At 40.2% G+C, this 14,427-nt stretch overlaps 1 protein-coding gene across 2 annotated transcripts in view; it reads left to right on the top strand.

Annotated features, from left to right (window-relative positions):
• Nucleotides 1-5,491: 5,491 nt before the first annotated feature.
• The window catches only part of msi2b (musashi RNA-binding protein 2b), a 177,872-nt gene continuing 168,936 nt past the window's right edge, over nucleotides 5,492-14,427 (top strand). For both annotated transcript variants that reach the window (XM_083685289.1, XM_083685290.1), the window contains exons 1-5: nucleotides 5,492-5,600; nucleotides 5,945-5,985; nucleotides 6,257-6,338; nucleotides 6,782-6,866; nucleotides 11,921-11,962. In XM_083685289.1, coding sequence (XP_083541415.1) covers nucleotides 5,539-5,600; nucleotides 5,945-5,985; nucleotides 6,257-6,338; nucleotides 6,782-6,866; nucleotides 11,921-11,962 — 312 coding nt within the window. In that variant the 5' untranslated portion in view covers nucleotides 5,492-5,538. The remainder of the gene's footprint in view (nucleotides 5,601-5,944; nucleotides 5,986-6,256; nucleotides 6,339-6,781; nucleotides 6,867-11,920; nucleotides 11,963-14,427) is intronic.

The following is a 14,427-nucleotide window of genomic DNA, read 5'->3' on the forward strand; positions in this document are numbered from 1 at the left end:
TTAAAACTAATCATCCAGATTAGAGTGTTCCACCCACATCCATCACCTGTTTTTAAAGACCGTTTGTATCTACTGATGTGTCTTGGTAAGAGGTACAAAGCAGAGTGGATGGATAGCCTACGCACGAGGCTCTGTCTGCCAGCTGGTGAATGAATCTGTATCTTTGATGTGCAGACCAGACCCACCGGCGCTCTTTGATGGAAGTTCATTAGAATGAAAGCTAACAGCTTTTGTTTTTGGGCCTCCTTGATGCGCCTGGTTTAGAAAAAAAAAAAAAAGAACAGGATACATTTGTAGTTAACTGAATGTGCCAGTGGTGTGCCTGTCATTGTACTAAAACACTAGCAACAGGCGTCCCACGACGCTGACACATCACACTCTAGCCAAAACAAAACATCAAACAGCCACGGCACGTAATGTGATACTGCTCGCTGCACCAAGGCTTTTTTTCATTAACAAATGAAATGCGTTTTAATTAGTAACAACTGATAGGGGTTTTGTCATTTTTGGAAAAAAAAATCTTTCGAGATCTAAAGATTAAAAACACAACTGGATGTTTGCCATGTAATCAGGCCTTGTTAGATTATCAGTGAGCACTTTAACAGGATGGAGAAGACACTTGGGACTTGGCCACATGGGGAAGCCAGCTATAATATGGCTCCCTCGCTCTTCTCTGCCATAATTAAGCACAAAACAACAGCTGTAGCACACTAGTTTTGCACAGGCATGTCTGTTACATGTCATAGGGAAAATGACCTCTTATACAGGCTTTACACAATACAGGGCAGACTTAAATTGTGCCGTGTTGGCTCAGATATGTTCTCTTTACATTGTCCTTTCAGCACTGTTACAGCTACCATGGTGGGCGTGTAACCATGCCAGCACTAATCTCTTTCCCAGACACTTCCGCCCATTATGCTCTCAATGTCTGATGGGCCTGAATGAAAGTTCGTTTACCCAATACTAAGATTGGAGGGAAAAACTCCCGACGCATAGCCATTGGCCATTGGCTTCGGGAGCCATCAATCATCTCCCACAGCACTACCCCCTCAGTGCTTGCACACCACACCTTTCTGATATGGAGCCATGCCTCGCAGTCGTGTGGTTCTCTAAGATCAAATAATGACAAATACTTTACTCTTTACTTTGTAAAACAAAGGCCAGGTTTGAGTCATTGTCCCAGGCTTATATGCGCTGTAGCTTGGGGACGAGGTTATGTCAGCACTGCACAGCTCAGCTTGTCTCAGCTCAGTTTGGCTGTGTATTGTGATCAGGGCTGATCTATTATGGGGATGCTCACCCCTCATTATCTACAGTAAACTATCCATATAAGGGCAACTTGAGTTTCCTGTCCAGCTCACTGTCTTCAGACGACTGGAAATAGTGTTACATTGCGATGTATGATGACTTCTGTGAAGCCTGTAGGATATGCACAGTACAGTCGGCTAGAGCAGATTCTGGTACCGCTAAATGTGTGGGGAAATTAAGTGACTCCTCCAAGACCCCCGTTGGTTAATTAAGTCACAGTTTGTCATTTCCTATTATCGTTGGGTTTGATAACGGGCCGGTCTCCTCCACTCACCCTCCATAGAAAAACACTTGGGGGATTCTCATATCTCTGTTCCTTAGTTTCATCAGGGAGAATTGCTTCTCACAATACATTCTAATAGCAGCTTCAGTCTGTGAAATATCCCTGGGGCTCCTGGAGTCTCCCAGTAACCCCAGTCGGCTCTGCTGGTTTATTTCATTCTATAGTTCGTTAGATCGTGTTGCAAAATTACCAGTTCGATCATGTTTCAGGTGGAATTCTGTAGCAAACAGACAGTATCATTATATGGCAGAAGAGAATACTCACATGGAACCCACTAGTCAATCATGTTTTATTGGAATTCAGTGACATACAACAGTGTCATTATACTGTCTTCTCTACATTTGAGGTAATCAATGCACACATCCGTGTGTGAAGCTCCTCACATCCTGTTGACTCACTGATTGAGGACCAGGCTGCTATTTGCTCACTAAAGCTGTGTACAGTGTGATAGTATGACTTTAGATGGCAGGTTATACACAATGCAAGCTTTCAACCAAAGAGTTTCCAATTAATTTCTACATGTATTGGATGTTCCACTTGAAGGATAGATGCAGTGTATTTTTGGCTAGAGTGATTGACATCAAAATCAACTCTCTCATGAAGTGTTTATGCTCAATGGTCATACAAGGGATGTGGTTATGACTATAGCCACGGATCAGGTGTTTGGGATGGATGGTTACTTCACCAACACACTGTAGACATATAGATCTCTCTGTCTATATATATATCTCACACACACACACACACCCAACCACCCACACACACACACACACACACACACACACACACACACACACACACACACACACACCCAACCACCCACACACCCACAACCACACCCACACCCACACCCACACACACACACACACACACACACACACACACACACACCCAACCACACACACACACACACACACACACACACACACACTCACACTCCCTTATATGTCTTCCTTGCCAACAAATGAATGAGTAAACACATTCCAACAGTAGATTGAGTGAACGAATTGACACACACACACACTTATTGATTTGATGAAGCAGTGGTACAGCAGTGGCATTGGTACATGTATGACTTATGCTATATGAATGAAGGATGGTTTTGCTTACATGAAGTTGCAGTATGTCAGTGGAAGTTGCAGGTGCTTTCCGGGTCACACTTAACATTGAGTTGCTCTAATGCCAGTGTTGCAACACTGTAAGTACAATGTAAGTAATTAGTGTTAGCCTACTACACTAATATCCTGGGCTAATTATAAATCCACACCAGCAGCTGTAAACCACAGTTTGCAAAACTACTCAGGTTGACTAACTCACATTAATACAGTATCTCATAAAACCCTTATGTTGAGCAACATTTTTTTCCCTCACTGCATTTCTGAGAACAAGGGATATCCCAGCATATAAAGTACAAACGTCGGTAAGTACAAAGAAAATCAGGGAAGCAAGCTCAGTAAACATCTTTAAGCACCAGTTAAAAACCTATCTCTTCAATTTAGCTTTCAATTAGCATTTTATCTATGCTGCTGTCTCTGCTGATTTGATTGTATTGATCAACTATCTATGCAACTAGATTGAGTGATACTGCTTTTATTGTGTTGATTAATTATGTTATAGTTGTTTTTGTTTTTAATCATCTGCTCTTGCACTGTGTTGTACAGCACTGTGCTGATGTTTGGGTTGTTTTAATCTGTTCCTTTTTCTTACTTTTGCACAGTATTGTACAGCACTTTGAGCTGCATTCTTATGTATGAAAGGTGCTATATAAATAAAAGCTTATTATTATTATTATTATTATTATTATTATTATTATTATTATGCTTATTTAATATCCAATTAGAACACTGTGTAGTGTGAAATGCAAGCCAAGCTTAATTTAAAATGTCTGAACATAATGAGAGTTAAATAGGCGAGCCATGGTGAAGTGTATTCATTTGTAATTTGAAGATCATTTCAACAATGTGCACTGCTACATTATGGACATGGAGCTAGCATTTAGCATCTAGCTTTAATGCCAAAACAAACATTATGTCTGCACTTAACCTTAAAGGTGCAATCAACAAACAACGAAAGTGGGCTCCCATCCACTTTTTTGGTAAAAAGCTGACGGATGGGACTGGAGAAATGTAACCACTCTCAATTTCATAGAGAGAGCTATGGATGCAAGGACTGACCACCCATGCCATCAAAATGATAGTTTTAACCATGTTTGGAAGCTAAACAATGGCATTATTTACAAACAATGGAGTAGAGCAAGCTCATATTTTGGGTTCTGATGGGGTAAGACAGTTGAACTAAGCTCATGAGGCATTTATAAATTAGATTCTTCAAGAGTCAATGGCTATATATCATTAATTTAAATGTCTAAAATGTATGTACCAACTACAGATTGCACCTGTAAATTCCTACAGTACAGAACTATGTGCAGCTTAGCAAACAGCAATCAAGGAACAAGAATCGCTTCAATATTGTTCTAAGAGTCTCATCAATATCTATTTTTTGTCAAAATGCAAATCAATATAGCTTTCCCATCTGCATCTTTATTGATATTTATTACATCACTAATATTCTCTGCATAAAAGAGACATGTGGTTTGAAGGGTAATGCATTCATTGTGCCAGCACATTTGATCTGTGAGTGAAGAACCAACTGCAAGTGGAGGAATATGTTCTGTTTATGACAAAACTGTGGCCCTTAGGTGCCTCTGTGCAGTAAACTAACAGCAGGACAGCTCCAAAATGCTAGCCAGTGAGGTGAAACGGCAACCTCCATATGCCAATCAATCAGATTTAAGTAACTTTAGCTTGATGTGTGCTGAGGTTACTTTGTGTAGTTAAACTGCAGTATGAAGGCTCTAAGAGAGAGAATGGAGTGATAAGCTGTCTGTGGGCCAAGGGCCTCCCCCCCCCCCCCCCCTCGCCCTCTCTCTCTCTCTGAGAGGTTGAGGAAATAAACAGCAATCACTGTAGAATAAATTGTGAGCAGTGAGCACCCAGCCTTAATTGAGCTCTCACTCTCAGATTCCTCGATCTTGTAGTTCAATAGTGGGCTAAATGGCACAATTTAACACACAACTTTTTTAGAATGATGTCAGCTGACATGCCCTTGATATATAATGTACAGTGCAGAACCAGCACAACAATTTAATTATTCTCATTATATTCATAACAATGTAGATATTGAGGAAATGTATCAAGTTATTTTTGTCCACCGGTAGGGATCTACCTGTAATGGAACAGATATGGGAGGTATTGCAATTTGTTCTACTGTATTTTCTTTATTGACTATCTGCCTGCTTCCCAGTTATTCCTTGGTTATCCACCTACCTACTTCAAAGTGATGGCATTTCAAATGTTTTCTTGCAAAGGTTTGTGAGCAAATTATCTATGTCTGCTTGTATAACTACTATATTTTGGCAAGCATTGCAAACAACAACAAGCAATATATGTGTTATTTTGTGGCACAACATACAGCATGCAGTATGACTTTCCATAAGTGCTCTATTTGTTGATAGAAATCCCTCTGGTCCACCAAACAAGTGAGATATATAATCATTCTAATATGATGAGCTACCACTGTAATTATTTACTATATCTATCCATGGTTAAAAACAACTCCCTGCGCACTTAAAGGTGCACTCTGTGTCTTTCTACTGATATATCGGTGATGTAATAGGTCCCTTGCCCCACACATAACACCAAAAACTAAATCTGAACAGTGGGTACATCTGTATGTGGGCGGGGAATGTTTAATGACGTCAATGGAATTGGTTAGGTGACGAGCTCCTACCCCGCCCCATGTGGGTCAAGGGAGAGGGGGGGAGCCACGGGCTGAGCTGATCCCACGTGTGACGCTTGCATTCCCGGCTCAGTAATATTCTCGTAGCGGGCTTCGTCTAGCGTTTGTCTGTGTGTGTTCGTTAGTTACTGGCTATAGTTGGGTTAGATATGGAGGGAGACGGGAGCCAAGCCACATCTGGAAGCCCTAATGATTCGCAACACGACCCGGGGTAAGCCTGCGAACGCCAATGACACTTTTTAAATGTATATAATTTACTAGTTGTTAGTATAAATATTGAAATGCTTATCAAAGCACTAACATTTGTGTTGCCTTCCGGGTGCAGTCATAACTACACCTTTGTTTGATTATATTAGTAAACGGGCCTGCCCCCTTATTCAAGATAGCTTGCTGGGCTCGCCAACTACAGCTTTTCTTGCTGCTGCTCTACCTTCGTTTTGCTCGCTTTTTTGTCGCTGGCTAAGTAGTTAGCTACCGCTAGCCAAGTAGTTAGCTACACGTCAAAATGGCCGATGTGACATCTGGACTCACTTCTGCTATGTTTTCCTCTTACAGTAAAATGTTTATCGGTGGCCTCAGCTGGCAAACTTCACCAGGTAAGAAATGCAGTGTGGCATTGTCGGGTTGTGTTCCGTAGCAGGCTGAGGCTGCTCGTGCAACGTATGGTGTGTGCCCGTGCTGTGTGGGATATGTTGTGTGTGTGTGTGTGTGTACCTCAGTGCGCGCAAGGTTATTTTGATTTCCAATCAATTGAAGTCCTCTATTCGACCCCTACGTGCAAAGAGAGGCATTTAACGTTGTCCACACATCATTCCATATTTGACAGATGATGAAAAATCGACCCGTAATCTCTCTCTTGTTTTGCAGACAGCCTTAGAGACTATTTTAGTAAATTCGGGGAAATCAGAGAATGTATGGTGATGAGAGATCCAACGACAAAACGCTCCAGGTAAATTTACCCTTATGTTTGTTTGTTTTTCCACGTCCACGGACGTGATTTTGCGATGTCCTTAAAATGATAAGGCAATATCAGTTAGTATGCAGCCATTTATTTCTGTCCTACGTTGCGCTTTTACAAGCGATTTGACTCAGCGCTCTATACAATTTGACATTGACCAGAAACGTTATTGAATACTGTCAGATCCTGTAATATTCCAGGAACTATTTACTTGCCTAATTTTTTGTGCATGAGTATAGGGATAAATCCGTTACATTTAGAACAGTTTTTTTATGTGATTTATAAAAAGTAAAATATTTGTAGGTTAAGTAACCAACGCACTAATAATCAGCATGGTCAAATATTCGTTAAGATTCGTTACACTTATCAGTTGATTGGGGTATTTGTCCACCTGTCACAGGCTGTTGACAATGTTTCTGTGTTTCTTCCTCCAGGGGATTCGGGTTCGTTACGTTTGCAGATGCTGCCAGTGTAGATAAAGTCTTAGCTCAGCCACATCACGAATTAGACTCAAAAACGGTATGTTTGCTCTTTTTGTCACTTTAAATGTTTGTGGTATGCCTCGCATGAACGACAATATAATGTTCCATTGTACCTTTGACTTAGTTTAGCCACGTCATTTTAATTCGTCACTCAAAAAGCCACATGCACTTGAAGCCAATAAGCTTGGTAATGAGCCTTGTGTCCCCCTTCAAATGGCAATCCTTGTTAACCCTTTCTTTACCATAGTGCCAAATTACGTAAAGTAATTCTAGCACCATGCATGGCCACCTGCGAAGCTTATTCTCCAAGAACATCTGAGTGTTTTGAGGAGGGGGGGGGGGGGGGGGGGTGAAACAAACATGTTTGTTGTTGAACCTGCCTATTATATAATGCAATTGATATTCTGTATTTGTTTTCTGTGAAAATAAACTTCCCAGCTGTCTTTAGCTCTTAGTATAAACTGATGTACATATTTGGCTTTGTTTTTATATGCTCAGAAGTTTCCCCAAAATGGCATTAATGATATTTGTGTTGATAAAATGCAGTTTATTTTATAAATAAATTCATTTTTCTAAATGCACTTCATCTTGAGTTAAGCTTTCATTTCTCACAATACCAACTCCTAATTGACTGTATCATCGTCGAGTATCCACCTGTTTTCTCCTGTCCTCCTGTCTGCATATATTCACTCCCTCACTCACTTAAAACCTGTGGAAGTGCACACATCCTGTCAACCTTTAGCTACTTTGAATCACACACCCAAGGTAAACTGAAAGGGGCAGAAAAAAAACATAGGTGATTTGTTGTTGCATGTTTTGATGTCTTAAAAGTATGGATAGATAAAAAATGGGCAACTGACATACAACAGTTTTTTATGCTTCTATGACTGGTAGTCGGTCAGACTATGAAAGATTGTATTTAGTATTGCTGGGGGGAAAACAAATATTATGGTGACCTTGGGTCTTTGATCAGTGTTTGACTCATGTCATGTTACCACACCTGTGGGATATTTGTTTGGGGTGTCGTGTCGTCCTGTCATCTGTCTTGATTTCAACATGAACATTCTAAATGAATTATTTTGCAGTAAGAAGTTATTATATAAGCAACACTGTGTGTGTAAGGCATGGTTCCTACAATTGTATAATAGGGACATACACATATTTGGAAAGGAAACATTCAGAGGACTGCTTTTTATTGGTGATTACATATTTTGGATTGTCTTAATTTAAGGGAATAGATTAGCCATAAATAGAATCTAAAAGGTGTCACAGTTCAGATAATACGTTCTTGGCTGCTTTCATCCTTATCTATTTGCTAATGTTGATTTAGTTTGGAATTGCCTTGAGGCATTGCTGGTGGATGGCTGTAGAGAGCAATAATTGATTGAGTTGAAAGCTATTAGTCAATAAAGTCACACCGTGCTCATATACTTTAAAGCCCCTAGTCTGTGGTGTCTGTGGTTGTGTAAGCCAATGCTCTTAGTCACCCCACCAGCAAGAGGGTTTGCTCAAAGGGCTCCTTCTCTGGGAGAGGAGGAGTGGATGGAGAGAAGTAGACCCTATGTTGTCCCCAAGGCCTAATACTTACTGGCTAATCTTCACTACAAAATGAGGCTTATGATGCAGATTGTTAGAGAATAAATTCAAACATTGTAAATGTTTGCAAGTGCTTCTAAATTCCTTGTACATGCTTATGAATAATTATGTTTTATTCATAAAGCTTTTAAATACATGCATGTTTAATGCTTGTAAATGTTTATCAATGCTGGAAAGCTCACTTCTTTATAGCATATTCACAATTGATAAATAATTTGTTAATGCTAATTCATCAAAGTTATTAAGTGTTACTGGGACATCTGACTTGGAGAGCTCAGCAAAGGGAGCAGGACAGACACACACATTCACCCAAACTCTCTCTCTCTCTCTCTCTCTCTCTATGTACAGTATACAACTTTCAGTGCCTGGCTTATAATTACGTAGTAATAAGGGCACCACTGTGAAGTAAAGTGTTACCTGTTTATTTTTTTGGCTCAAACCGTTTTCTCTCTTCTGTTTCTCTCTTCATTAGAACCAATCATCAAGTTAATGAAATGATCCCTTCGGCCTGCAGTTAGTGTTTTTCACAGAGAAGGTTATCCTATCCTTGTCATACATTTCCTTTTGGGTGGATTGGCAGTATGGCAGTCTTCTGTGTTTAGAATAAGGTACCCACCGGTTGTTAATTGTAAATGCACAGAGCTCAAATATAACTAACTTTCCTGGCTGTGGTTTGGAAGGTGTTTCACTAGTGTTTCATTAGATGCATTGTGAAATGAAGGGGAGGTGAGTCTCACCTTGACACTGGCAGGTGAGTTTGGAAATTAAATCCAGTAACATAGACATGGTTTGTCTGCACAAGTAAATTGATGCTGCTGATTTTGAATAGATATGGTTTCCAGTGATCGGCTCCTCTCACACTGAAATCCTAACATCAGATCTGCGTGCATCACTCTGACTTTTATGTCAATCATGCATTGAGGTCAGTGAGAGATTTGTGCCGAACATTGAGTTACATGCGTGGATCTCATGTAAGGAATTTGGCCTTAATGCACATACCAACTTAAAGTCACACTCTGTTAGATATATAAATATATATAATATACATACTTCCAAATAGTGGTCCACCAAACATTACGTAAACATAGGTGCAAATGCGTCCCGTGACGACATTAATTCCTTGAATTTTTGTTTTGTTTCTCATGATTAGAAGCTATAACTCATTCATTTACAAAGTCTCCTATGACAACAAAAAACACAAACAATTAAGTCGTGACTACTTTTTTTGTGTTATGATGAGGTGTGACAGATGTACCAATCTCATGAAGGTATGAATACTTTTTGTAAGTAGATTTCATTCTTTGACATTTCTGGAAAGGTTAGTCTGTAGTTTATTCTTCACAGTAATGTTAGCCCCCATTCTGCAGAACCTTCACTATTCAAATCTGACAGTTGAATTGTTCTGGAAGGAGAACACTGTTTTTATCACATATTGCATGTACAATACTCCAGCCAAAAATATTTCACATTCACTCAATTGAGTTCTTGACATAAATTAATTTGTGGTGTATATTACTCTATATGTTGACAATAGCATTGTCTGTTAATGTCATTTTATACATGTCTGTAATCTCAGGTAGATTTAACACTTTGCTGGCTAAAACACTTTCCATTCTGCTGATGCCTTCAGACAGACAAGCTGTATTCACTTTCTACAAGTGTCTATTTTTGTCAGTCGCATCATGAAAAAGCTCTCTCCCAGTTATATTTTCCTGGTTTTATGTGAATTGACAACCTCTAAAAAAGTATACTTCATGCACAATATTCCACCTTCTTTTCCCCCCTACAGTGATGTGGCCTTAAAACAGAAATGTGAAAGGGACAATCCTTTTGTTCACTAGAAGAGTGAATGCTTTTACTAGGGTTGCATTCAACCTTCCATCCAAGTGTCAAATATGTGATGAATTACTAGGCTGTTCTAATGCACTGTCCCACATAAAGGGAATATATTGAATCTTTTTGAAATAATATGGAATGGTTTATGAATGAAAATCCAATATAATTTCGCAAGATCCCCATCATATGACTGTTTGTGTTTTATAAATTGATTCACACATGTTCTCGCTCCTTTTATTTGTTGTTGATGTATGTCCTCTGTCCCAACACTTGACATTGACCACATTTAGATTGAGAGCTATGTTTGAGTGTTTTGAGTGTTTTTCATAAGGTAGAAATCCACCATTCCATCCATCCATCATTACCATTGTCAAGTAAAGCTGATGAGAATACAAAAAGCCAATGCTTTTTTTGTTGTTGCTTTTTGCGAGGAGAGCGGAATCCCCCCTGCTGTATTTCTTTATTTATTCAGATAGTGGGAAAGTCAGAGGTTGATAGATGGAGACACAGGGTTGAAAGTGGCAATGTCTGGATCCGAACCTGCGTTGCCAAGGAGGTGATACGAGTCCATAGACTGAAGCACTAACGCACCCTCTATGTCACACTCTATGGAACCTTTTTTGGAACGTTGAAGATTGTATTTAATCTGAACCCAAATGTGCCAATAAACATTTGCCGGCATCGCCCCTGAATCTAATCTGATCATGAAATACTTTATTTTCCTCAAAAACATAAAGGCATGCAGGGAAGCAGCCTTGCATGAAACATGTATTGGAAATCCATAATACTGAATGTTCATAAAGAGGCTATGACACTGGGCAGCCTTATTTGGTTTTAAGTGAAAAGGATGTGTTCCATACAGGACAACACATGAGTGCCTTGAATACTGTAGCATTAACAGTGCTTAAGAGGTATTATATATTTTGAAGGCACTCATAATTCAGACATATTTATATACTCACATTGAAGAATAGTAGTACTCAGACAACTTTACAGCCTGTAATCCATCAATCAATCAAATGTGAATGTTTAGTGCTTTCGTCAAATGTCACATTTGTCAACCTGTGCCAGAATACAAATTATTCATTTCCTTGTTGACTAAATCATTACAGCCATTTGCTTTGCATAAGCTATGTACTGTAGTAATGCAGGGCTGTGTGGGAATGGACCTTGGGCGAGGCAAAATTGTATCTTTGCTTTTAATCAGTCAGCTTAATGTAACTATTGATTAACAATGTGGAGACGCTGTGAAATTACACACTACCATGGGTACTCAAATCCAGACCTCCAAGTCAACTGGTTCAAGTTTCTCTCTGGTAGTTAATTGATTGATTAATGTCATTGATTGGCCAGAGTGTCCACTTACCTGGTGTTCCAGGAAGGTCTGAATCCCTCCCTAAGCTGCAGTGGGAGGGTGAATACCAGCAGTGATGTAAAGTGGGGAACTTGAGGCCTGGATGTGAATAGCCCATGTATTGTATCTGTATCTGTATCTGTACAGATCTCTGTGTTTATATGTGTTTATCTCAGTATTGAGTTATTGCCCAGGAGAAAAAATTGCTTTAAGCTTTTACTCTGTTTGAATGATTGATCATTACTGATTTTTAACACTTTTCTCTTCTGTCTTTCTCTCTTTTGCCATTTTTTTATGTTTGCCAGATTGATCCTAAAGTTGCCTTCCCTAGACGTGCTCAACCCAAGGTAAGAGGACACTTTTTGTTATTTTTTCATTTATTTTATACATACCAGACCTCTCTTAATAACATTTACTCTCACTTTCATTCTGATGTAATTTAATTTAATGTAATTTATTGTATTTATTTTGTTTCATTTAAATTAATTTCATTATTTCATCCTGTAAATTTAATCGATTTTATTTATTTAATTATTTTGTTTGATTAATTTTCCCTTCTTGTGATAGTGGTGCCCTGTAGTCAAGCAGTCCTGGTCCGGGGATAGCGCAGGCAGGCTGGTCCGGAGCTTCATAGAATATAGTATAGTCATGTTAGGGTCTTATTCCTTCTAATGGGGCACTCCTCTCTCACAACAACTGCCTGTTTAGAAACCTTTCACCCAAGTGAGAGAATTTCCCCTGGTCGGCTGCCTCTAAAGACTTGACTGCATTTTATTGAATGAGAGAGTATCACATTGTAGTTGTTCACACAGTGTTTTTTCCCCCAAAGACGTTGAGATTGATTGTGGAATTTCCCTCTTTTTTGGGTGATACAAAGAGAAGCATTGTTAGTTCTTAGCTCAGGTTTCAAACAGAGAATTGGCCGAGTGGGAGCTTTCAAAGCCAAAGCACATGCTCTCTTAAGAGCTATCGCTGTTGGACTGAGGACCGGCGAGGGAGGGGTGTGTTCCATGATACGGTTTCTCTTCTCCCCATGTATTATTTTCTCAGAATTCTCTTGCTCATGTTGATCCGAGGGTTTCAACGGCACGGCAATAACTGACAGTAATCACTGTCAATCTGAAGGCCGACTGTGTATCTAGTTGTGCGCGTACCTTGTTGATGTGCAAGCAGTATGTTACTCTACCAAGCTTTCAATATTTATCTGTTTGGTGGGCTGTGTTATGTAAATTAGTTTTTTTTTTAATGTCAAGGACTTTTTCAACAATAAAGACGCACTATATGCTTCGTCTAGGAAAACCCCCCGAAGTGTGTCTCCTAAAAACAAGAGCAATGTCGCAGTAAAGGAATGTGAAGGTTAAACCACACCACCAGTACCTGGTGTTAAAGGACAGCTCATTAGCTAGGAAACTATTTGTTTTAGTGGAGAGCTGCTTTTAAAATATATTACAGCAAGTAGGTTTTGGCCAGACTTTTTTTTCAGGTTTTAAGGTGGAATGCAAACTGGTTGGCACTCCACCTTTAGTATTACCACTAGAATGCAGCCTTTTGGGCGTGTCAATGGTATGAAGGGACGTATTTAATGGTCAGGCCCTCAGCTCAACTTGCTTTGCTCTGTGTTGGTCAGTAAAACCTCTTCTCTTTGCCCATGTTGAATTTCCCAGTCGAGATGCTTACCTCTTCCCTGACTACCCAGACTACGCTGTTGGCTGCAAGCTCACCTGGTGTCCCAGTTGTGTGTGTGTGCATGTGTGTGCATGTGTGCCCACGCATGTGTCTGAGAGAGAGAGAGAGAGAGAGAGAGAGAAAACCAGCCGTCTCTAGCCCTTTAAGGCTGTTCTGTTGGCCTACGGCACTGTTTCCCACTCTTCAATTTGAGAATGGCTCTGAGGGTGGCAGGTGTCCACAGTCCCACTTGTCCAGCTAATTGAAATGAAGAACTTTCCCCGGCTCCGTCCAGAGTGGACAATCACTGGAGGAGAAATGACGCACTCACTCCCTGTCCGCTTCCCCACACACACACATGCCAGCTACTCTGGTCCAAGCAGCGCAGGCAGGCAGGCAGGCAGGCAGGCAGGCAGGCAGGCAGGCAGGCAGGCAGGCAGGCAGGCAGGCAGGCCGCAGCGCAAGGCCCCGGGCCTAATGCTGTTTCCTGGCTCGCTCGGCACACTGGCTCTTAGATGAATGAGGGCATTAAATCACGCAGTTCTCAGCAGCAGTTAGAACACAGCCGCTAGGTGTTCTCTTTGTGTTAAGCAAACCACCCAATAATAACGCTTTATGCAAATATAGGACTACCTTTGCCTCCAATCATGTGGCATTATGCTTCTGGCTTGCGCCATATTTGGAGAGCATACGTTGAATAGGACTAATACAAGCATCTGCCGTGCTCTGTCTGGCTCTGCGTATTATGATTTTTTTGCCCTCATGGAAAAGAGAGAAAGGAGCCATGTAGACAATAAACGTTGACAGAACTTGAGATTGCCTTCTAGAATCTTTACTGTTGTTGTTGTTGTTGTTGTTGTTGTTGTTATTATTGCTGTTGTTTTTTCACTCTATGCTTATCCCAACATGACTATAATTGATATTGGGAGTGTGGCCACCTTGCTAGTGAGATGGATCCTTGGAGCCAAAGAGGCGGGACAATTAGCATTTTTTGGTAATGCTGCTAACATTCGGCCAATGTAAGTGAATGAGTAATGCACAGCAAATGGTCCTCTGAGGGACTTTTGTAGAGAAACTGCTTGACAACTGCCTAATTTCTTCATTAATAATCTTAATGATATCATAAAACGCATTTGTTTTCTAATTA

The sequence above is a fragment of the Argentina silus genome (assembly GCF_951799395.1).
Source record: "Argentina silus genome assembly, chromosome: 14".
Lineage (NCBI taxonomy): Eukaryota > Metazoa > Chordata > Actinopteri > Argentiniformes > Argentinidae > Argentina > Argentina silus.